This window comes from Tripterygium wilfordii, chromosome 13 (assembly GCF_013401445.1).
Source record: "Tripterygium wilfordii isolate XIE 37 chromosome 13, ASM1340144v1, whole genome shotgun sequence".
Lineage (NCBI taxonomy): Eukaryota > Viridiplantae > Streptophyta > Magnoliopsida > Celastrales > Celastraceae > Tripterygium > Tripterygium wilfordii.
In genome coordinates, this window is record NC_052244.1 from 23,179 (window position 1) to 48,659 (window position 25,481).

The following is a 25,481-nucleotide window of genomic DNA, read 5'->3' on the forward strand; positions in this document are numbered from 1 at the left end:
TCAACCTTGAAGATTTGAGTTTGGGCATATGGATTTCACCAGATCTGTGACAAAGTTTGAAGGAAAGAGGTATAGATGGAGCGGTTTTACTGGGTTTGAAGGAGAGAGAGGGGTTTCATAGAGAGAGGGAAGTGGTTTTAGGAGGGAAACCATTTCTAGGGTTGTAAGTGAGAGGGAAGTGCATAAAAAGACGTGAAAGGATGTCTATGTCTTTTCCTTGACTGAAAGGGTCATATTTAAGTGTTTTAAAAAGAAGGGTTATATTTGAAAAATGTTTATTAGTAGGGGTCATTTTTCAATAAAACCCTATTTATCTCCTAATAATTACCGAAACACTTTTAAAAACCCCAAAAGTCATTTTGCAAATAACCCCAAACAGACAATTCTTCCGATCCGTCCATACATCTCCGAATTTATTTGTTAAAGATGATGACTTCTGCGATTTCGTATAGGTACATGCATCTGTCTTTTGGTATGGATTATGGGGTTCTTCCCTTTACTTCATCTTATTGCGAACTCAGCTAAGCCTCAGATTGAGGTGGTGGAGAGAAAAAGTAAAAAAAAAAGGTCAGAGAGTGGAATCCATTAATTTTTGTTTACTTCGTTTCCTAACATTTGACAGTGGTGTTGCCAAATTTGCAAGGGGGTTGTTGCTAGCAGTTTCTAACGGTTTGGTGAGCCCTCTTCTAACATTTGATCTTTTTCTTTGGGACTTTTCATTTATTTGCTCCACCGCCATTTGAGCTAAGCTTTCTATGTGCTCGCGAAACACGATTTGATCACCAAGGCAAGATCGCCGCTTCACTTATTGTATTTTTTACTTGATTTCTTTCTTTCTGTTTTCTTAGTTAGCGAATAATGATGGAATGCCAAAATCTGAAACACACGTGACCTGCTAGAAACGTCTTGGTATGGTATTGCAATTCTGTTTTTAGGTATTCACTATGTTATTTGGTGAGAATCTATCCCAATTTCTGTTACACAACCAGTGTAACGGGGACTAACACACAGAGCAATAATATGGATAAGCACAGCTGATCACCAAAATATCAATGGAGATCTATTAATGAAGTTCTTCAATATTACAGGGGTTCAAAACAACATCAAAGGAAGATAACAAGAACACAATATACACCAGTTCGAGAGGGCGGCTCTCCAAGATAAATAGGCTAACAACAGATTGAATCATCCAACAACAAACCCTAAAACACAAGTCCAATTAAAAAGGCTTGCAAGAACTGATCTCAGCCCTTAGGTCTAAACGGCCAAGATTCAAGAGAACTTAATAAGAAACGACGTCGTAGAGAGCAGGATTGTGACAATTTCCCTAATTTTTCTTCAATTTTATCTTTGTTGCAGAATTGTTAAACAATGAATTAGCTACTGATTTTTTAGGATATCTCCAGGACACTCATGCCACTAGAGGTATCGAAACTTTCATTATTTGTATCTTTTTTAAAAAAAATTATTTTATTGTTGCTCTTTTATATTCATGTTGTACCTCATTTACATGATTTTCTACCTCAATTTTGTACTCTTATGCACTTAGAGCTTAGACGATTCTTGCACTCTTATGTACTTAGAGCTTGATGATATAATTAACATGAATCAAGTAGCACAAAACTTTTCACCTGGACTGTATAACCAAAGCTTCTCCTAACTGTGTTTTAAAGTTTGGATAATTGAGTGTCAATGGGTACTTCTTTTATAATAAAACAAATGATTCCTCCACACTGATATAATCGTTTCCAACTACCAAATTAGAGAAATTTATTCTATCGCATGTACGCTTCAGAAGGAAATTAGAAGTTTACATGTTTGGTTGGAGTTTTGACCGATCGTCAAGTACCCATTTCCTAACCTTAGTAAATTCTTTGATTCCACTTCATGATGCCTGAGTTGGAATTACATGTCACGTAATGGTGATGTCATGGCTGAAATGAAACCTCAACACTTGGTGGTGATGTCATGGGTGGTTTTAATTTTTAATCCAAACAGATCTCTTGCCAGATTTATACAAATGAGGCTTATCAAAAAACAAAAATGAGGCTATCAAGTGCTGTAATTATACAAATGTTAATATACGAACTGTTTGGATGATTAGCTAATGTGTTTGTCAATATTGCATATTGTAGGATATTGATAATCTTTCAAACTGGGTACGTGTAGTATTAGGGGGAAAAACTCCAAATTCTTCAAGAAACCATGATGTTAAAAGACTCGATAATACAATAATGATTTGTATTATTTTTCATAGAGTTACAATGCTCACTCTTTATATAGTGAGAAGTCAATGCTAAATATACACAGCATTTAATGAGAATAATACAAATGAATAATACACATCAATGCTAGGCTATTGTCTTGTGTCTGTCTTTGTGCTTGATTGGTGGAGAGGATATTGCTGCTGACTTTAAGTGCGGATCAATCACATGGAGATTTGTGCTTGATTGCTGGAGAGAATATTGATGACTTATCTTGTGCTTGATTGGTGGAGACGATATTGCTGACTTATCAATATTGCTGACTTATCTTGTGCTTGATTGGTGGAGAGAATATTGCTGACTTATCATGCCCCCGCAAGATTGACTGTCCGTTAAGGACACCAATCTTGGTTCGATGAGTAATGAAGTGTTGTCGAGAGAGTGGTTTGGTGAGAGAGTCCGCAAGCTGGTCTGAAGTGTGGACATGGGATACTCGTAGGCGCTTGGTAGCAATTTGATCACGAACAAAGTGGAAGTCGATTGCAATATGCTTCATGCGAGAGTGAAAAACTGGGTTAGTGCAGACATAAGTGGCACTTACATTGTCACAATAAATGACTGGTGTCGTCTTTTGAGGAACACGAAGTTCTTGAAGGAGGTTCATAATCCAATTAACTTCAGCTGCTGTGGAAGCAATGGCCCGATACTCTGCTTCGGTGGAAGAGCGAGCCACTGTCTTTTGCTTTTTGGAGCTCCAAGAGATGGGATTTGAGCCAAGAAAAATAACATAAGCAGAGGTGGATGTGCGATCGTTTGGGTCTCCGGCCCAATCAGCATCGGCAAATGCATGAAGATTGGGAGAAGTATTTTTACATATCATTAAGCCATAGTCGATAGTGCCCACAAGATATCTGAGGAGTCGTTTAACAGCAGACCAATGATTTGTGGAGGGACAATGCATGAACTGGGAGAGTTTGTTGATGGCAAAGGACACATCTGGACGAGTGAGGGACAAATACTGGAGTGAGCCGAGTGTTTGGCGGTATAGGGTGGCATCAACTGGTGCAAATCCATCATGTAGTCGAAGTGGGCCAGTAGTAGCTAGTGGTGTGGAAACTGGCTTGGCAGTGGCCATGTTAACACGATTTAAGAGGTCACCAATATACTTCTTCTGAGATAAGAACAAACCAGTAGAGACCGTTGTGGCTTCTACTCCAAGGAAATAGGAGAGGTTGCCGAGGTCTTTGAGTGAGAACCGCCGGGAGAGTAGAGAGATAAATCGCGTAACGGACAATGAAGAAGATCCGGTGATGATGATGTCGTCAACATAAACCAAAAGATAGATGACCGAGTTGTTTGCATAATGCATGAATAGTGATGTATCCGAGTGAGAAGCCATGAAGCCTTCTGATATAAGGAAGTTACGGAGTTCATGGTACCATGCACGGGGAGCTTGACGAAGACCATATATGGCTTTGCGCAATTTGCAAACATGTGTGGGATGGTCGGTATTAGAAAATCCTGGTGGTTGATCCATGAAGACTTCATCTGTGAGAGACCCCTGCAAAAAGGCATTATTCACATCGAGTTGACGCAATGGCCAATCATTAGTGACAGCAAGAGTGAGTAATAAGCGAACTGTAGCGGGCTTAACCATGGGACTGTATGTTTCTTTGAAATCAATGCCCGGTCGTTGATGAAAACCTTTGGCCACTAGACGAGCTTTGTAACGAGCAATGGATCCATCCGGATGTCTCTTTATCCTATAAACCCATTTACAACCAATAACATTTTGTGTGGAGGTTTTGGGAACAAGGGTCCATGTATGGTTAGCAAGGAGAGCGTCATACTCATCACTCATGGCTTTTCGCCATTCTTGATGATGTTGAGCTTGTTTAAAGGTTGAAGGTTCAATGATAGCAGGAGAGTTTTTAGTGGCATGAAGATCAAGAATTTGTCTGGGTTTGACAATATTATTGCGGAGGCGTGTGTTATATGGATGAGTGTTTGGGTTTTGCGAGGAAGATGGAGTTGATGAGGGTACTGGGGATGAGAGATGTACATGTGAGGATGAAGAGGCATCATGACGAAGCTGCTGAGAGTGAGAGCCCGATAATGAGGAGTCCAAGTTCAGTGATTCAGAACTGCATGAAGGAGGTAAATTGGCATCTGGAGAGGTGGAAGGTGAGGTTTGGACATTGTCGGAGATTGGTGTTGTAGGAGCAGTGTGTGGAATGGGTAGTTGCTGGTGGATAGGTGTGGGTACGGTGGAAGAGGGAGAACATGTGTCTAAAGAGGATTTAGAAGACCAGTTTGTAAAAGTAGGGACAAAAGATTGAGGAGATGTGATTTGTGTAAACGGGAAGATAGTTTCAATAAAGCTAACGTGACGGGAGGTAAAAATGATGGGAGAGAGAGTAACCTACAAAGATACATGGTCGGGAACGAGATTCGAGTTTGTGGGAGGTGTATGGTCGTAACCATGGGTAACAAAGACAGCCAAAGACTTTGAGTGATAGATAGTTAGGCGAGTGGCGAAACAAATGAAAAAATGGGGATTTAAGATGTGTGGTTGCGGATGGCATTCGATTAATTAGATAAACAGCTGCTTGAAAGGCTAAGGTCCAATATTTAATGGGGAGGGCAGCATGGTGAAGTAAGGTGAGTGCAGTTTCGACTATATGTCGATGTTTGCGTTCAGCTATGCCAACATGTTCAGGTGTGTGAGGGGGGGATTTTAGGTGTTGAATGCCAGATTTGGATAGAAGGTGTCCAAGACTAGTAGCTTCACCACTCCCATCAGTGTATAAGGTTTGAATTTTGGTGGAGAAATACCGTTCAATAAGAGGTTGAAACCGAGCAAAAATGATGGAGACATCAGATTTGTTTTTGATGGGATAAAGCCAGGTGTATTTGGTGAAGTAATCGACAAAAATGACATAATAACGAAAATTATCAAAAGAGAGTAAGGGAGCAGGACCCCAGACATCCATAAAAATAATTTCTAATGGACGTGAACATTTCAAGGAAGAAATACCAAATGGAAGTTTATGGCTTTTATTACATAAGCATGCATTGCAAGAGTGATGAAGTAAATTGGACTTAGATAAGGGTAAAGCATTTTTGGTGACCATGTGATGAAGAATCTTGGATGATGGATGACCAAGACGATTGTGCCAGAGATGAAGTGATGGAGAGGACGAATTGGATTGAATTGCAGGCATGGCCGAGTAAGTTGGAGAAGAAAAATGACTGATCACTGAAGTTGGCCATTCATACACGTGACCTCTACTCCGGCCTCGTACCAAGGATGCCCCCGTAGTTAGATCCTTCACAAGAAAAAAATCAGGAAAGAATTCAATAGATGTGTGATTTTGAGAACAAAATTGGGAGACAGAAAGTAAATTTTTCTTGATTTTAGGGGCACACAAAACATTATTTAGTTGAAAAATGGTATTATTGGACTTAAGAGCAGTAGAACCAGTATGAGTAATAGGAATATTATTACCATCGCCAACAGTTATGTCATCACTACCGCCATATTCGGAATGAATGGAGAGATTTTGCAGGTCCGATGTAATATGATGGGAAGCGCCAGAGTCAACAAGCCATCCTGATTGATTGCCGGACATGTCATGAGCAATGTAATTGGCTTGAGGCCAATTCGATGGTAATGGCTTGGAGCGGCAGAATTTTGCAACATGACCAATTTTGTCACATAATTGACAAACTGGTCGGGATTGGGATCCATTGGCAGAGTGCTTCCAATTGTGAGAGCCATGACTAACATTACCTCGATTTCCAGAGTGATGAAATTGATTGCCACGAGACCCAATATTACCATATTGTTCATGTCCTCTACGATAGCTATTGTTGGTGAAAGTGTTGGTTCGTCCCTTTTTGTAGTTTTGTTTTTGTGAAAATTGAGCAGTAATAGGGTGATCATCCTTTGTTGAATCCAAGGTCTTGAGACTGGTCTCATAGTCAAGTAATTTTTCCACTAATTCTTCAAAAGAAATTGGAGTTTCCCGGGCACGCAAAGCCGCTTTAATTTCCTTGTAGTCATTTGTGAGACCATTGAGTGTATGGACTACTATTTCTCCATCACTCAGATCATGACCAATCACAGCAAGATCGTCAATAATGGTTTTGACTGATTGCATGTAATCTGAGATACTTTTACCTTCTTGACTTACTTTGGTGAGTGCATCAATAAGGCTCACCATTCGAGTATTAGACTTGTTGGCATATGCTGTCTTTAGAGAACTCCAAGCTTCTTTGGCCGTTTTGCAACGTGACACAAGTGGGCCCGCTGGTCCATGGACAGCAGTTTGAATAGTAAGAAGGAGTAGACGATCTTGACGGTTCCAAGTTGCACGCTGAGGATCATTTTCTTGTGGACAGGGTCGTGTTCCATCTATGTAACGCATAAGGTCATATCCCAGAAATAAGTTTATCATCTGAGAACTCCACATTGAATAATTCGGTCCCTTAAGTTTTTGAGGAATGAGGGTGGCTGTGTTTAGCGAGATGACTTGAGAAATAGAAGAATAAGAGGATGAGGATGAGGAGAGATCTTTGTTGGTGGGTAAAACCGTGACCTCAGGATTTGCAGCCATGGTTGAAGAGGTAAAGACAGAGTTATGATGAAGATGAAGTTAGGAAATGGAAGGGCTCCGATACCATAAAAGACTCGATAATACAATAATGATTTGTATTATTTTTCATAGAGTTACAATGCTCACTCTTTATATAGTGAGAAGTCAATGCTAAATATACACAGCATTTAATGAGAATAATACAAATGAATAATACACATCAATGCTAGGCTATTGTCTTGTGTCTGTCTTTGTGCTTGATTGGTGGAGAGGATATTGCTGCTGACTTTAAGTGCGGATCAATCACATGGAGATTTGTGCTTGATTGCTGGAGAGAATATTGATGACTTATCTTGTGCTTGATTGGTGGAGACAATATTGCTGACTTATCAATATTGCTGACTTATCTTGTGCTTGATTGGTGGAGAGAATATTGCTGACTTATCAGATGTTTCTTCCCTGACCATACCTCTTATCTTCCACTTCGATTAAATTGCAATCTCAGCAATTTCTTTACTCTTGGTGTTTTAGATGGTTGATCTTAGGTTTCTTATTTAGAATTTTTTTATACTCTTTATTCTGTCGCTATTACTAACAGATTGTTGTCAATTTTGTAATTACATTTTCACTTTTGATGGTGTTAGATCTTTTGAGGATACTATCCTTCTTTAAAGTAGGTAAGCATATTGGAGGATTCAAACTTGAACATCATGGGGTCGAGTATATTATTTTTTTTTCCTCGGAAAACGAGTCGAGTTTTTCTATTTTTAATGAACCCAGGGTCTGATTGCAGATGGTTGGGCTTGCAAGTTTCAGGATGCCATTCCTCATCCTGCTACCAAAAGGCCTCTTCCATCCTCCAAACTCTTACCCTTTACTGGGAAATATATTTGTTTAAGCTGTGACCTCATGTTTCAATATTTCTTCTATTTTTCTTTACATAATGAGGTGCTCTAAAGCGTATCATTGATTGCAGATTTTCTATCATCAATTAGAATTGGGTTTTTATATTTTGACGTTTTGAGTTCAGGATTATATTTAAAGATGTTGGCAACGCTTCATTTGACAGTTATATTTGTTCAGCCATTATTCAATTGATCGTAAACTTTGTGTCTATAGTGTTTGTATTTGTAAAAGCATTTCATTGTGGTTACTTTGTATCTTATCCACAATTTCAAATACGATAAGTTTTGGAATTTCAAATTTGACACATTAGATTCTCAATATCAAACTTCTAATCAATAGCTACTGCAATACTTCACCTAATACATACAAACTAAGAGATAAAAAACGAAAGCTTCACCTGCATACGTATGGAATTAGAGATAAATATTGTCCGTGCAACGCGTGAGTTACACCACTAGTTACTTATATGCCTGTGTTGTCTTCACGAGTGACGGTTGTTTTTTGTAATCGCGAGTTTGGTTTAGCATATTTCTGTAAGGGACAAATGTAAGCCATTTCAAAAGGGTGATTGGCCTGGATTTTGTTTGGTTTTCGGTATGTGCCCGCCTTTATTGTGCTTCTTCCCTTGTGGCGTTTTCAGTTTCTATGGGTTATTGGCATGTCTTCATTCTTTGTTTGTCGTGTTGTTTGGCATGCTCTTCTCTCTGTTCTAAGCTTCTCCATGGTTTATATAGTTGTCGATTTCTCTGCCTCTGTTGATGAATCTTTGTTTTGATTGTGATGATTTGCATGCAAAATTGGATACGGATTATTCGCGTGGATTTAGGTTGGCTTTCGGTATGTACCTGCTGTCATTCTTTGTCTGTTTTGTTGGTTTGTTGTAGGTGTTTGGCCTGGTTCAGAGTTTCTGTACAATCAGACAGTTCAGGTAAGTTGCAGTAGGTCTTAATCATGGTTAACTCTTGCAGTTGTTTGATATATATGGTGGATATATCAGTTGTGTATTGGTAGTGACTGGTCACAAACACAACTTCAAGGAACAACTTTTTACTTCTAACATAGTATGTAGTGTCATGACTTGGCTTGAGAATTGAAGGATCATGAGCGAATTTGGTTTCTCTTTGTTTTCATGATAGGTTGAAGGATATGAGTACCAGAGAAATCAAGTCACCTGAAGGTGTGCCAGAGACATGAGCAAGTTTTCATGGAAACTCTGATCAAAATAGAACGAAGAAGTTTGGGATGTCCTTCATAGAATCTGATAATCAAAGGATGAGTTTTGTGAGAGGATACACTGGAGGAACTACACCTGTTAACATTCCTCTATATGATTTTCTTGTTTTGTTGGTAATTGTCTCTTATGTGCATATTGTTTTTGGATTGGATGCCATTCTGGGTTTTGCAGGAGAGTAAGTTTTTGAAGTTATTGTGGTTCATGTGAAAGTGGTGTCAGATAGTGTCAGATAGTGGACAAAAGTATTTTTTCATTCATTGACTCACGTATATATAGTGTTATACAGACCTAATCAACCACTTACCAGTTGGACATAGACTAAATTTACTCCTTAAATTGTGCCGTAACACTAGACTAATTACAGACTAATTACAGCCGTAATACTTGACTAATTTGTGCCGTAACACTTGACTAATTACAGACTAATTACAGCCGTAACACTTGACTAATTTGTGGCGTAACACTTGACTAATTACAGCTGGATACAATATACACAACTCACGTCTACACTCCCCCTCAAGTTGGTGCGTAAAGATCTACCATGCCCAACTTGTCAAGTGAGTTAGAAAACACAACACTAGAAACCGCCTTTGTCAAGACATCAGCTAACTGATCTTCAGACTTCACAAATGGTACATCAATAATCTGTGCTTCTAGTTTTTCTTTGATAAAGTTCCTATCTACCTCCACATGTTTGGTGCGGTCACGTTGTACCGGGTTATGTGCAATAGCAATCGCAGCCTTATTGTCACAGTACAAGGACATAGCAGAACTCGGCTTATACCCGAGATCTCTCAACAAATATTTAATCCACAATAATTCACATATTCCATAGGACATTGCTCTATACTCAGCCTCTGCACTTGATCGAGAGACAACCTTTTGTTTCTTACTTCTCCACGTAACAAGGTTACCTCCAACAAAAGTGAAGTAACCTGAAGTAGAACGTCTATTTGTATTATCACCTGCCCAATCAGCATCAGTATAACCCTCAACATCTAAGTGACCATTCTTCGTGAACATGACACCTTTTCCAGGTGCACTCTTCAAGTATCGAAGAATTCGAATGACCGCATCCATATGTCTCTCACTAGGTGCATGCATGAATTGACTTACCACACTAACAGCATAAGCAATATCAGGTCTAGTATGAGATAGATAAATTAATCTGCCTACTAGACGTTGATACCTCTCCTTGTTGGTAGGAACCTCTCCCGGGTCTTCATGTAGCTTATGATTTTGTTCAATTGGTGTGTCAACTGGTTTGCAAGCAAGCATCCCTGTATCAGTCAATAAGTCTAGGATATATTTTCTCTAGGAAAGAAATATTCCTTGATTTGACCGTATCACCTCTATGCCAAGAAAGTACTTCAATTCTCCAAGTTCTTTCATCTCAAATTCATTTGACAGAAGTTTTTTTAAATTTTCTATCTCAACACTATCATTCCCTGTCAATATCATATCATCCACATAAATAATTAAAGCAGTTACCTTGTCTTTCTTGTGCTTCAGAAATAAAGTATGGTCTGAGTTACTTTGTCTGTATCCAAACTTTTTCATTGACAAAGCAAATTTACCAAACCAAGCTCGGGGAGACTGTTTTAAGCCATATAACGCTCTCTTTAACTTGCACACCATTTTAGGTTGTTCTGAAACTCCAGGTGGTAGATCCATGTATACATCTTCCTTTAACTGACCATGTAAAAAGGCATTCTTTACGTCATATTGTAACAAAGGCCAATCATTATTTGCGGCTACAGATAACAATACTCTTACAGTGTTGATCTTTGCTACCGGTGCAAAAGTCTCATTATAATCCACCCCAAATCTCTGATTGTAACCTTTGGCCACCAGTCTTGCTTTGTATCTTTCTATCGATCCATCAGCATTATATTTGATAGTAAAAATCCATCTACACCCAATAGTTTTCTTCCCCGGAGGTAACTGAACTATGTCCCAAGTATCATTCTTTTGTAATGCTCTCATTTCTTCAGCCATAGCTTCAGTCCATTTAGTGTCTGCTAATGCTTCTTTTACCTGTCTTGGAACAGATACAGTAGATATTTGATATAAAAACGACTCATATGACTTGGGTACTCTATGGGTTGACACATGATTGCCTATAGGATATTTGGCTTTAGCATTCAAGTCGGCAGAATATTGAAGTTTTGATTTGCCTCGGTTTGTCCGAGCAGGTAACTGATATGTTGGGATAGTAGACTCAAATTCAGGCATATTGGAAGAATTAGATAAAACATCATTTATTTCAGAAATTACCTCATTTGGACTCTGGACGTGGTCTTCTTGTGGTTTCTCGGTAGTTTCAGGACTGATTTCAGATGTTGGCATCCAATCACTAGTTCCTTGACAGTCGGGCACAGTAGCTGAAGTGGTATTTCTGGGTAAAGTATGGGTAGTCGGTTCAGGTACAGCATCAAGAGTAGTCGATGGTGGAGGTGGAATATCTGGTGGAGGAGTGGAAGTTTCTGGTGGAGTGACTGTAAGTGGATCCCAATGACTATTATCATCCATATCCATATTCATACTCTCCCCCTGAGGAGAAGAGGCATTTGGGAAAAAATAGGACAAATCTTCATTGAAGGTAACATCCATAGTTATATAGAACTTTTGAGTGGGAGGATGATAACACCGATAGCCCTTTTTGTAAGGAGCGTACCCCACAAAGACACACTTAATGGCACAGGGATCAAGTTTACTCCTTTGATGAGGGTGAACATGAACATAAGCCACACAACCAAAAACTTTGGGAGGAAGATTAGGAATGGGAGGCGCAATTGTCATATGAGTAGTAAGGACTTGTAGTGGAGTTTTGTATTGAAGGATACGAGAAGGTACCCTGTTGATGACATACATGGCAGATAATAAGGCATCCCCCCATAGGTATTTTGGAACATGTTTATCTATTAGTAGAGCTCGGGTAACCTCCAAAAGTTGACGATTGCGTCTCTCAGCCACACCGTTTTGTTGTGGAGTATAGGGACAAGAAGTCTGGTGAAGTATTCCACGTGACTGAAAAAAGGTGGTAAGAGTTTCATTGACATATTCCCTTCCATTGTCTGAGCGAAGAACCCTAACAGGTGTATCAAACTGAGTTTGAACCATAGTACAAAATTGTTTAACAATACGAGGGACGTCACTCTTGTTTTTAAACAAATAAATCCATGTAGTACGAGAGCAATCATCAATAAATGAAATGAACCATCGCATACCACCAGAGGTAGGATTTTGGGATGGACCCCAGACATCAGAATGAATCAAAGCAAAAGGCTTTATTGATGCAGAATCACTTAAGGGAAAAACACAGGTCTCACAACAATTGAAGTTACGAAACACGTCAGATTTAAATAATGAAGGAAACAAATGTTTTAGATAGCCTAAAGATGGATGTCCTAAACGTTGATGCCATAAACGAATCAACTTTTCATTCCTCAACAGGTGGGTACTAGTGTGATTTGCCACAACATCAGAACCAATGCCACTGAAGTACCATAAGTCCCCTCTCTTAGAACCACGCCCAATCTCCTCCTGAGTGTAAAGATCCTGAAAAATACAATGTTTTGGAAAAAAATGACAAGAATAGGCAGTCATAAGTTTAGACACAGATAACAAATCACGATCTAAAGATGGAACAAGAAGCACATTAGATAAGACAATGGTAGGGGTAAGTTGGATGGTTCCTGTACCAGTGACAGGAGCAGTTTGGCCATTGTCTGTGGTGACAAAAAACTTGGAGTGATTTTTAGTGAAGGTAGTAAATTTTCTAGGGTCATTAGTCATATGATCAGTCGCTCCAGTATCAACTATCCATGCATTATTACAAGCAGACACAAAAGTACATAGAGCAAAACTAAAGTTACCTGACATGTCCTCTTTCTCAAGTTCAGTGTCATCATCAGTTGTTGTGGTGGTCACAAGAGAAGCTCGACTCCCTTGTTTCTTACCAATCAAGTCATCTGCCCAATCAGGTCTGCCATGAAGCTTCCAGCACTTGTCAACAGTGTGATCTTTACCACAAAAAGAACATTCACGGTCTCCTTTCTTTGGAAGAGAACGGGAAACAGATGACCCACTTTCTTTGGCAGGGAAGGACCCGGTACTACCTGCAGATTTCAAAGGAGTGTGTCCCTTTGTAGAAGGGAATCGATATGATCCTGAAGTCCCTTTACGGGCAACCATAGCTCCACCACTAGCCTTCTCTTCAGTCCCCATAGTAGTCAGTCGATTATCTTCCTCACAAAGGATTGCATAAGTCTCAAGAACATCAGGTAATGGATCAGATCGTAGCACATGGGCACAGGCTGAGTCAAGATGAGAGTCCAAACCAGCCAAAAAAATATAAACCCGAAAGTTGGTAACAGTTGCAAGGTGAGCACATAAATCACTTTCATTCGTGATTTTAGGAGGATTAATGGCATCAAGCTCCTGCCATATGGTTTGTAATTCTTCATAGTATTTTTCAAGAGTTCGACCATCTTGCTTAATATTGACAGATTTGCGGGTTAATTCATAGATCTTGGAAGAATTATTACCTACAGAATAAGTCTTCTCTACAGCACTCCAAATAGCGCCAGCAGTAGGGAGACGATCAAAGAGGGCTCGGACATGATTTTTCATGGCATTAAGAAGCCATGTTTGAACCGTACAGTTTTCTTCTTCCCAAGTTTCAAAAGCTATAGCATCAGTTGTAGCAGGAGCCTTCTTTGTTCCAGTTATATAGCCAAGTTTTTTCTTGCTAGCAATGGACATACGAGCAGCACGGGACCAAGAATCATAATTGGATCTCCCGGTTAATTTCTCATGAGAGATCTTGAAGTTGTCAGTTGTATTACCAGACATGATGAAGTATCTAGAGGGTAGCAGCGGAAGTTGAGAACAATAAGCAGTGGAATACAAGACAGTGCAAGTTTATGTGAAGGAAAAGAATTAGTTAAGAAGCAGTTTTACGTGAAGTAGTAGACAACCAAAGTTGTAGAGAAGAAGTTTCAAGAGACAGCAGGAAATTTTATGGTTTTTGATCGTACTTGCTCCGATACCATGTCAGATAGTGTCAGATAGTGGACAAAAGTATTTTTTCATTCATTGACTCACGTATATATAGTGTTATACAGACCTAATCAACCACTTACCAGTTGGACATAGACTAAATTTACTCCTTAAATTGTGTCGTAACACTTGACTAATTACAGACTAATTACAGCCGTAATACTTGACTAATTTGTGCCGTAACACTTGACTAATTATAGACTAATTACAGCCGTAACACTTGACTAATTACAGCTGGATACAATACACACAACTCACGTCTACAAGTGGAACCCTCTATCTTGGGTCATGGAAGCTGCAGCTATCATGGCCATTCCTTTCATATATAGCTCTTATGAAAGTTTATTGTATTTTTTTTTTGTATTATTTCATAGCTTCTAAGAGTGAGATTGAAGCTAAACCCCATTTCATTTGCTATTGCTTAAATTGTAGAGAGAAAGGTTCAAATTGAGACGATTTTTAGGATCTATTGATCTGCACTTGATATTGATGAACTTCTGTAACTACATAGGTGTGCATTTGTAAGCCACGTGTGGGGCAGGAGATGTGACTGAAGTATGAATGTTAAAGGCTCGAATAAATCGACGATATGTTTTGGCAAATCTTTTACTTGAGTTAAATATTAAGTTTTTTGTACCATGTGGATTGTAGTTTCTCTGATTTATTATCACATTGTGTCATGTAGCTTTCCTTAATAAGAAGCTTAGTTATTCAAATGTTCAATTTATATTGCTCAAATTTCTTGAGTTCAGTCAACTTTTTTGTTCAAGCTTATCTTTATACATCATTTGCTTCCTTGACTGCTTCAATGACTCTAATTCTCTATTAAAATAAGATAGACAGGCATTCAGAGGGCTGTAAATTTAGAAGGGACTCCTAGGAAGATTTCTAGGAGTCTTTTTGCATTTAATCCAACACTTCCTCTTGCTGATGCATTTTCTTCTGTTGGACAAAGTCCCACATCGGTTAAAAACAGCAATAATATTCAATTTATAAGGGGCAAGCCTTCCTCCCCTTAATAAGCCTTTTAGGGGGAGGGTCAAGAGCCCAACTTTATAAGATAGTATCAGAGGAGGCCGTTGTGCACTCGTCCTTGATAAAAAGTCCACGGAGGCCGTTGTGCACTCGTCCTCGATAAAAAATCCACTCGTTGGGCCTTGGGCAGAGATACCCACTCCACGAGTGCGAGGGGGTGTTGGACAAAGTCCCACATTGGTTAAAAACAGCAACAATATTCAATTTATAAGGAGAAAGCCTTCCTCCCCTTAATAGGCCTTTTAGGGGAGGGCCAAGGGGTGCGAGGGGGTATTGGACAAAGTCCCACATTGGTTAAAAACAGCAACAATATTCAATTTATAAGGGGCAATCCTTCCTCCCCTTAATAGGCCTTTTAGGGGAGGGCCAAGAGCCCAACTTTATAAGATCTTCAGATTTATTTTTGACCTCGAAGACATTTTCTTGATGTGGAATATTTTGAATTCCTGCAGGTAAAAATCTCACTCTACTGTTGGTTTTGAAATGTTGCATACGCTGCAAATGATAACGCGTGAGCAAGATCCTAGCATTGTTTCTGCTTCCAGTTGTTTGAAGGTGATCCATATTCTGATTGCGGGTATTCTGGCACTATTGCACAATTATAGTGAAAAATATTTATTGGATGTCATTAGTCAACTTTGATGGCTGCCAACCTTCAACCTTGATGTCATTAGTCAACTTTGATGGCTGCCAACCTTCAACCTTGATGGCTGCCAACTTTGAATGTGTTCATTAGTCATTAATTGTGTTCACATATCATTAGTCAGTAACATAGCTAGAAGTGCGGAGATGTATATGATCTTGTTACTATATATACTAGGGTTGTAATTCCATAAATGTTAAGAATACAAAAACACTTATTCTTCCATATCTTCCTTTTCTTCATGGTATCAGAGGAGGTCTTTTTTATTCTTCGTTTTGTTTTCTAAATGGCCGAAATCACTCCAATCATGTCCGACTCAGGCAGTCCCTCGGCCTCTCTACCTTCAAATACTTTTGATGTTCATACAAACCAACGATTATGTTCGGTTTTGTTGAATGAGTTCAATTATCTTCCTTGGTCAAGATCTGTGCAGTTAGCTCTTGGTGGAAGATCAAAGCTTGAGTTTATTGACAAAAGTATTGTTGTTCCTGATGTCAATTCTTCTCAGTATAAATCTTGGATTGCCCAAGATAAGATGGTGCAGACATGGCTACTTAATTCTATGGAATTACACGTTGCTGAAATTTTCAGTTATTATGAATCTTCTGCAGATTTATGGGATGCTGTTAAAGAGATGTATGGAAATCAAAATAACGCGGCACGAGTTTTTCAACTCAAAAGAGACATTGCATGTCTTCAACAGGAAGGTAAACCATTTATTCAATTTCTTGGTAGCATGAAAAGTATGTGGAATGAGTTGTCTGTTTATCGTCCACATACTACTGATTCTGCTGTCTTGCTAAAACGGGCTGAAGAGGATAAAATATTTCAGCTTTTGGCTAATCTTGCTCCTGATTACGAAGATCTCCGTAGTCATATACTTATGAATTCTGAGCTTCCTTCTCTAGGGAGTGTTTGTGCTACTATTCAACGGGAAGAAGTCCGAAGAAAGGTCATGAATTGTAACCTCAAAACTGAGGTATCTGAAGCCCGAGCATATATGTTCAATCATAAACGATCTGAAGAAAGAAGTTACAAGGGAAAGAGACCTGAGTTGAAGTGCAATCATTGTCATAATCTTGGTCATACAGTGGACCGATGTTGGGTACTTCATCCTGAATTGAAGCCTAAGTTTCCGAGAGAGAATATGCCTCAGAAACGGACTCAACCTTCGGGATATAAGGCTAATCATGTTACAACCATGGCTGGAGATGGATTGTCAAGGTTCTCCTCAAGTCCAATAACTCTTATTAATGAGTTTGCTTCTTATCTTCAAACAAAGCAAGGTGAATCTGATAACAATGGGAAGTCAGCTGCCTTACTTGGTCAATTTGCTGGATTTCTATCTGAAGATAAAAATGGTGCAACTGATGACACATCAGGTATTTTGAAAGCTTTCTCAACTGCGCTGAATTTAAGTAATGTGCATGATTTTTGGGTCATAGATTCAGGTGCCACTGATCACATCACAAATAATCCTACAAATCTGTTTGAGTTTAAGTTCTTATCTCCACCTTCCCAAATATGTGTTGCTAATGGTAATACTGTATCTGTTGTTGGACAGGGAAAGGTAAACTTACTTTCTAAGCACATTGCATCACCAGCTTTGTGTGTTCCTTCTTTTCCTTTTCAACTTCTTTCGGTTGGCAAACTCGTAACTCAACTAAATTGTTGTGCTATTTTCTCTCCTCACAATGTTGTCTTCCAGGATTTGGTCACCAAGAAGACGATTGGTGAGGGATTTTTCTTTCAAGGCTTATATTATCTTCTCAAAGATTTTCACAAGGGATTTCATGTAAATGCCTGTTTAGCTTCCAAGCACAAATTATGGCATCAACGTCTAGCACATCCCTCTGAGTCAATTTTGGCAAAGATTTTTCCAAATATTAATAAAAATTCAGTTGATTGTGACATTTGTCACTTGTCAAAATCTACACGATTATCATTTCCTTCTTCTAATTCTCGTTCAAATAAATTATTTGAATTGGTACATTCGGATGTCTGGGGTCCTGTTCTTGAGTCCTTTGATGGTTACAAATATTTTGTCACCTTTGTTGATGACTTTTCTAGATTCACCTGGTTGTATCTCTTGAGATCAAAAAGTGAGGTTGCTAGTGTTTTTCAAGATTTTCATAGTCTGATCAACACTCAATTCTCTTCTAAAATTAAGATTCTTCGATCAGATAATGGCACAGAATATATGTCTCATATCATGACACAATACTTGAGCATGCATGGCATCATTCATCAAACTAGCTGTGTTGGTACTCCACAACAAAATGGTATTGCTGAAAGAAAAAATCGCGACTTGCTTGAGAAAACAAGATCTCTAATGTTTCAAATGAATGTTCCCAAACAATTTTGGTCCCAAGGTGTACTCACCGCTACTTATCTCATAAATCGCTTGCCTAGTAGAATTTTGAATTTCACTTCTCCATCTGAGTTGTTGACAGGAAAGCAGCCGAATTTATCTCATCTTAAAATCTTTGGGTGTACTTGTTATGTGCATATTCAAGCAATTCACCGTGACAAGTTAGATCCAAGGGCATCCAAGTGTGTTTTCTTGGGATATTCATCTACAAAGAAGGGGTACAAGTGTTATGATCCCATCTCTAAAAAGCTCATTGTAACAAGGGATGTTAGGTTCGACGAAAACACTCCATATTATTCTCAGTCTCGTGGCAGTTCAAGTCAAGGGGAGTCAACTTTAATTCCACTACCAACTCTGGATATGTCTCATGATTGGTTATCTATTGTTCCACGGGTGGATTTTGTTGATCCACATGCAACATCTGACAGTGAACAAATATCCACTCCAACACCAGTCGTAGTAACTCCCACTGAGTCGGTTCTAGAGACTAATGTGGAAACTGATATGCAAAATTCTGATCTGTCTATTCGACGTAATCCTACTCGTGACCGACGACCACCATCAAAGCTTCAGGACTATGTGTCATACTCGGTAAGACACCCAGTCACTAATGTTCTTGGCTATCATAAACTGTCCTCTTCTCATGCAGCCTATCTTAGCAACATCCTTGACAAAACTGAACCTCAAAGCTTTTCTGAAGCTAATCAAAAAGAGGTTTGGCAAAAGGCTATGCAAGAGGAGCTTCAGGCTCTAGCTGATAATCATACTTGGAGTGTTGTTCAACTTCCAAAGGATAAGAAAGCTGTCGGCAGTCGTTGGGTATACAAAACCAAATTCAAATCCGATGGTTCTATTGAAAGGCATAAGGCAAGATTGGTTGCACAAGGCTTTACCCAAACTTATGGAGTCGACTACACGGAGACTTTTGCGCCGGTGGCAAAAATGACAACTGTTCGTACTTTGCTATCGATTGCTATAAATCATGGCTGGTCTTTATCTCAAATGGACGTGAAAAACGCATTCTTACATGGCAATCTCCTCGAGGAAGTTTATATGAAACTACCGCCGGGTCACCCTCAAAGCAGTAATCCACAATTGGTTTGTAAGCTTCATAAATCCATCTATGGATTGAAACAGTCACCCCGTGCCTGGTATGCCAAGTTGAGTATGGTACTTGAGGAACTTGAGTTCAAAAGGAGTAACGCTGATCACTCTTTGTTTGTTCTCATCAAGAATGGGGTACGATTAGTAGTTTTAATTTATGTCGATGACCTTATTATTACTGGTGATAATATTGCAGCCATCTCCAATATTAAAAAGGTTCTTCATCAAAAGTTTGCCATTAAAGATCTTGGGGTCCTTAAATATTTTTTGGGAATCGAAATGGCTACATCTCACAAAGGTCTTGTTTTGAATCAAAGAAAGTATGTGTTAGATTTGTTGTGTGAAGTTGACATGCTCGATTGCAAGCCTGCAAATACACCGTTGGACAGTAAACTAAACTTGGCTGTAGATGGTGAATCTCTTCGGTCGCCTCAAATTTATCAAAGGTTGGTAGGTAAGCTTATTTACCTTACCATTACTCGACCCGATATTAGTCATGCAGTCAGTATTGTGAGTCAATTTATGCACTCTCCAACCATTGTTCATATGGGAATTGTTAAACGAATTCTTAGATATTTGAAGGGGTCTATTGGTCGTGGTCTACTTATGAAGAACAATGGTCATACACAAATAATCGGCTACACCGACGCTGATTGGGCCGGCAACTCTCTTGATCGTAAATCCACTACTGGCTATTGTATATTTGTTGGTGGCAATCTTGTTTCGTGGAAGAGTAAAAAACAGCTCGTGGTTGCTCGTTCTAGCGCTGAAGCCGAATATCGTGCAATGGCTTCCACTGCTTCTGAACTTATCTGGCTAAAGGCATTGTTGGTCGATCTTGGTTTTCTTCATCCTCAACCAATGACTCTCTGCTGCGATAATCAAGCCGCCATGCATATTGCCTCCAATCCAGTGTTTCATGAGAGAACCAAACATATTGAAGTCGATTGTCATTACGTTCGCGAAAAAGTTCAGTCTCAGTTAATTTCTACCAAATATACTCGAAGTCAAGACCAACTTGCGGACATGTTCACTAAGACTCTTTCTTCAGCTCAATTTCATTGGTTACTTTCCAAGCTTGGATCAATCAATATCCTTGCTCCAGCTTGAGGGGGAGTATTGGATGTCATTAGTCAACTTTGATGGCTGCCAACCTTCAACCTTGATGTCATTAGTCAACTTTGATGGCTGCCAACCTTCAACCTTGATGGCTGCCAACCTTCAACCTTGATGGCTGCCAACTTTGAATGTGTTCATTAGTCATTAATTGTGTTCACATATCATTAGTCAGTAACATAGCTAGAAGTGCGGAGATGTATATGATCTTGTTACTATATATACTAGGGTTGTAATTCCATAAATGTTAAGAATACAAAAACACTTATTCTTCCATATCTTCCTTTTCTTCAATATTTCAATGAAAATCAGTATGACCTGTAGTCTTACAATGTATAAACTGATGAGCATAACCCCACTACACTGGTTTTTCTACTCTTGATTCGTCAAGAACTTCTTAATGTTTTGGCCGTTTAGTTACTCCACAAGATTTTAGTGGTTTTTGTTGTAGAATCTGAAGACTTTACGTCTCAAAGTCGTTGTAGGGGACTATTGCCCATAAGGTTTGTCTTAACTGGACTTGGCCCATTCTCATGTTTAATTCTTTCCCGCAGAAGGATTCTGGATGAATTATATTAGTTCCATGATGTCCTTTGTGTCCCTGGAATCTAAATTCAATCAGTAGACATAAACTACTTCCCTGGTAAGTATAATATTTTGGATTTTGATGGAATGAATTTGTATGCATTTTGAAAATATGAATGCTTAGAATAAATTTAAAAACCTCTTTTTCTTTCCGTCTCCAAAGAATTACATGTTGTGGTTGCTTCAAAAAAAAAAAAGAGAAAGTATTTGTAAGTTTCAGGTAGAGGCGATGGTTGGTTGCTTGGATTTCAGATAATGTGCCGTGATGGTTTTTTTCAAGGGAAATATTATGGCCAGTTCTACTAAATGACTAATGGCCTTACATGTTTGGATGTTCTTTGATAAAACTTGGACTTCCTGTAATGTAATCATACACTGTTAACATACTGTGAACATGATTGATTGTACTACATGAAAGAGGAAATTACACCCGCCACAACACGCGGGCCAAGACACTTGTTGATATATATGTACGCAAATCATTTGACACGTGGTATGTATAACACAACTACCAGTTAGGTAGAGACCGTGGAATGTCTGGTTGGGATTGGGAGTTGAGGAAATTTCTCTTAACGTGTTTACGTCTTCCCCAACTAACATTCCGAAATTTCATTTCTCAACTAATCTTCAAAGGCTATCAAGATAACTCTCTTCAACCTTGTAAAATCACTATTTTATGAGATTCTGACTTTTAAATCTGTTCAAAATCTTAAGAGTTGGCTACTTTGACGTTGTTGCCGCAATATTATTCGATAAATCTAAAATTAATGAAAAGATTGTACTCGGAACTTATTTCAACGCAGAATATATTTTGTTAAAAAAAAAACTCAGAACGTATTTTTTTGGTAAGTTGAGCTAAAGATTTTATTTTGATGGCAAGCTGTCTCACTACAACAAACAATAGTGTGTGGGCTACCAAGTCACTCTCCTTTCGGGGGCGACTGCAGTTCTTTAAAACAATACATTGGGTGGCAGGCTGGCAGCTTTTTAATTACTACTAGTCTTATTTGTCTTATGAGGTCCACCAATAAGCGATTCACAACTGTCAAAAGTTAAACACGCACGATGGTTGGCACGTATTTTGTGTCAAGATGGTAAAAGAAGAATATAGAGAGGTGGTTAGTCGGTCGTAACATGGGATGAGAGCAACAATATCAAGATTCAAGCCAACGAACAAAGAAAAAATTTGATCCAGTTTTTGAAACTCATCCTCTCTTCCTCCTCTTTCTTTCATCTCTGTGAGTTGATAGATATATAACTGCTATTGCTCCCAAATCCTGAGCATCCACGGGGCAATTGGAAACGCTCTCTCTTTAAAACTTATTTTAAGCTCCAATAAAATACAAAAGTTCATTTTATCTAGCTAACTAGCAAGTAATATGATCTACTGTATATATTCATGTCTCTCTTCCTCTTTCTCTAAGTTTCTTGTGTTTTTGCAAAGTTTTTCACTGTTGATCAGTTTTATTTTCCTTTCCATAATTGTATTTCTGGGTTTTTGTTGTGCAGGCTTCAACTTGAGCTCAATGCGGTCAATGAATGAGTTAGACAGTCAGTTATTTCCCACCTCCTTTACTCTTTATGCTCCGTATCACATAATTATTTCCTTTTGAAGTTGCTGATGCTCTGTGACCTTTTTGTACGTTTCCGATTGCTATGCCTATCTATGAGGTTTCATGACAACTTCCGAATCATATGATAAATTACCTGCACTATTATCATTTATATTTGTAATAAACTGCAAATGATAGTGTAATGAACTGCAAATGATGGCACTATTATCATTTATATTTGTATGAGTATGAGACTGATGTTATCTGCATATCAAGCTTGTTTCAATTTTTTTCACATGAAAGTTTGTCAATTATAAGAGGTTATTTATTACCAGTATAAGTTCGTGCTTCTTGTCAATATACAATCATACATAACAGGGAATCATTTAATCAATTGCTGTGCAGATTCAAAGAAGTTAATTTTGATTCTGGCACCGCTGAAGTGAACACTGGAAAGAGAGACTTCTTAAACATATGCTCCATTTTATCTCCATTTGGCTTCCCCTTGTCACAATTTGGCATCAACTACTGTTATTGACTTTAAAAACCCAGGCTAAGATAATGAGAATTCCGGATCTTCCTCTAACTTGCTTTGCCATGTCATGCTCCAACAAAATGTTATCAGCATTATATATTTATTGAGAATGGATATCAAGCAAGCAGAGAGGATAGTTGTTACCAAACCAGTAGCTACAAGGCCAACTTGTTCCACTTTTAGGTCCTTTTCTGAGCTCCTTGCTGGTGCAATTGATGACTCACCCCACGAAACCTGTTCTGAGATTGCAGTTGCTGCCATAAGACCAAAGACAGTGAGGTTCAAGCAAATGGTGAGTTCTGCTCCCGGGGGTGCACTTTCTTCCCAGGTAGTCTCTTAGTTCTGAAAATTGTTCTCCTTTCAGGACTTATTTTGTTTGATCTTTATGATATTTGAATGTAACAGGCTGAGTTCTCTGGAACACTGCTAAATTTTAATTCAAATCATGAAGCGTCTAAGTTGGACACAAAAGCTACTATGGTATATAAACCACAAGCTAAGTTTGTGTCAAAGACGACTGTTTCTCTCTTGGCAAATATGGTTAGCATCTAAATTCTGACGTTTGTAATTATGGGAGATTCGTGAACTTTGATGTGCATTCGAATAAATGATTTGTTTTACCCAGGGCAACTTCAATAGCAGTTATCAACAGAGGCTATCATCAGTGGAGACTCATGTTCCATGCCCAAACAAAGATATACAGATTAATGTCCCATCCCAGCTAGGCAAAACCCTTCAGATTGCATCGCATACCGAAAATGATCAGTCAATTGAACCCCAGAAAATAGCACTGCAGAACCTAGAGGAGGTTCCAAATCCTCCTCCTCATGCACCAAATGGGGATCGACCATCTTATGATGGTTATAACTGGAGAAAGTATGGGCAAAAGCAAGTCAAAGGAAGTGAATATCCAAGAAGTTACTATAAATGCACCCACCCAAATTGTCCTGTGAAAAAGAAGGTCGAAAGATCATTTGATGGACAGATCGCAGAAATTGTCTATAAGGGTGAACACAACCATTCAAAGCCTCGGCCCCCAAAGCGCAACTCATCAGCAACACATGGTTTAGTACCTCTATCGGATCCTTCTGCTCATGAGACAAATGATACATCGTGGTGTAATCTCGCGGATGAAAGAAATGAAGATTCTGAAGTTAGAGTAAAAAATCAATATGTGGAGGGATTATCTACCTCAGCTTGTCAGAACATAGCTTTATTATCTTCTAATCCTGTTGTAACTGGAAGAATTAATACTGGTGCTGGAACTTCTGACAATTCTTGTGGAGTTAGTGCGGATTGTGATGAAGGAAGCAAAGGACTGGATGGAGAGGATGATGAATCTAGAAGCAAAAGAAGGTAAGAGATAATAGAACTATCCCTCAAAGAACCCGAGACGCCTGTTTCACACATGCAAAAAATATTGCTCAATTTCTTAATCCTAATATTTGCACCCTAGCAATTATACTTTTTTGTCAGGATAAATGATGAACAGTGATGTGTTTGTTTCAGGAAAAGTGAGAATCAATTCAATGAAGGAGGTGTATCAGGGGAAGATATACGAGACCCCCACATTGCAGTACAAAGTTCCATGGATTATGAAACTCTGGGGGATGGTTTCCGCTGGAGAAAATATGGGCAGAAGGTTGTAAAGGGGAACCCGTATCCCAGGTCGGTAATCGATAACTTGTGTAAGCATTATGTTGTATACTTGTATGTATTCATTATTCTCTTAAAGTAAAGTATATGTTGCAGAAGTTATTATAGATGTACCAGTCTCAGCTGCAACGTGCGTAAGCATGTGGAAAGGGCATCGGATGATCCAAGGGCTTTTATTACGACATATGAAGGAAAACATAACCATGAGATGCCTATCAAGAATACGAATTTGGTGCCCTCAGAATCAGATTCACAGGCCACTACTAGTTGAGACTTGAGAGAAAGGAAACCTAATCAACCTGGCATTTGATCATCACAAACAAGCAAAAATCAACAGCAGCTGCATCATAATAACTGAGTACTCTGAAGTCTGAAATGAGAGTTTATTTGTGGGTAATGAGTTATATAACTTATATCATATTTCATCTACGTCTTTCCTTCTATTCCAAGTACCATGTTCTGTTTCTCGTTTGATTACTTTTCTGCTTTGTGTAGTTATGTTATCTTTGGAGAAGTTGTATACAAATTTCACTCACGTACTTGTCGAGCAAAAAAACTTATTGGTATTTTGGTGCATTGACATGATGGCTCTGTGTCAGCTTTTGAGCTTAGTTAAACATTGCATGCCATCATCAAGGAGATATGATAGAACCAAAAGAGTTTGAAGTCAAAATGGATTGTATTGTGTGTTCATCCAAAAATGGCGATGTTTGCTGAGACAAGGGTCAACGATTCAATTTATTAGTCACTCCAAAAGTACATGAATTCCAATCTCTTCTCGGAACCGAGTTGCACACTTTTTCTTTTTTTCCTATAACTATTAGCCGACAACGTTTAAAAATAGTATTGCGGTTAAAGAGAATTTTCCTTTTTTAAT

The 25,481-nt window shown here is 38.8% G+C and overlaps 2 protein-coding genes and 1 long non-coding RNA gene across 8 annotated transcripts; 2 read left to right on the plus strand and 1 right to left on the minus strand.

Annotated features, from left to right (window-relative positions):
* The first annotated feature begins 316 nt into the window (after positions 1–316).
* Positions 317–1,353, plus strand: LOC120012373. Its single transcript, XR_005471257.1, has 3 exons — positions 317–674; positions 849–909; positions 1,089–1,353. It is a non-coding gene; the product is annotated as an uncharacterized LOC120012373 (long non-coding RNA).
* Positions 1,354–12,275: 10,922 nt separating this feature from the next.
* On the minus strand, positions 12,276–13,144 carry LOC120012372. Its single transcript, XM_038863774.1, has 2 exons — positions 12,821–13,144; positions 12,276–12,503 (listed from the first exon to the last, which is right to left on the minus strand). The coding sequence occupies exons 1-2, from the start codon at positions 13,137–13,139 to the stop codon at positions 12,466–12,468; spliced, it is 357 nt and encodes a 118-aa protein (XP_038719702.1). The 5' UTR covers positions 13,140–13,144; the 3' UTR covers positions 12,276–12,465.
* Positions 13,145–21,819: 8,675 nt separating this feature from the next.
* Positions 21,820–25,189, plus strand: LOC120012883 (WRKY transcription factor 44-like). 6 transcript variants are annotated; one of them, XM_038864428.1, is made up of 7 exons: positions 21,823–22,234; positions 22,370–22,415; positions 22,819–23,276; positions 23,354–23,488; positions 23,574–24,304; positions 24,458–24,616; positions 24,701–25,189. In XM_038864428.1, the coding sequence occupies exons 3-7, from the start codon at positions 23,016–23,018 to the stop codon at positions 24,873–24,875; spliced, it is 1,461 nt and encodes a 486-aa protein (XP_038720356.1). In that variant the 5' UTR covers positions 21,823–22,234; positions 22,370–22,415; positions 22,819–23,015; the 3' UTR covers positions 24,876–25,189. The 6 variants fall into 6 exon arrangements, with proteins under 6 accessions (XP_038720360.1, XP_038720356.1, XP_038720358.1 ...); XM_038864430.1 differs by having other exon boundaries at positions 22,370–22,411; XM_038864427.1 differs by having other exon boundaries at positions 21,823–22,098.
* Positions 25,190–25,481: the final 292 nt, after the last annotated feature.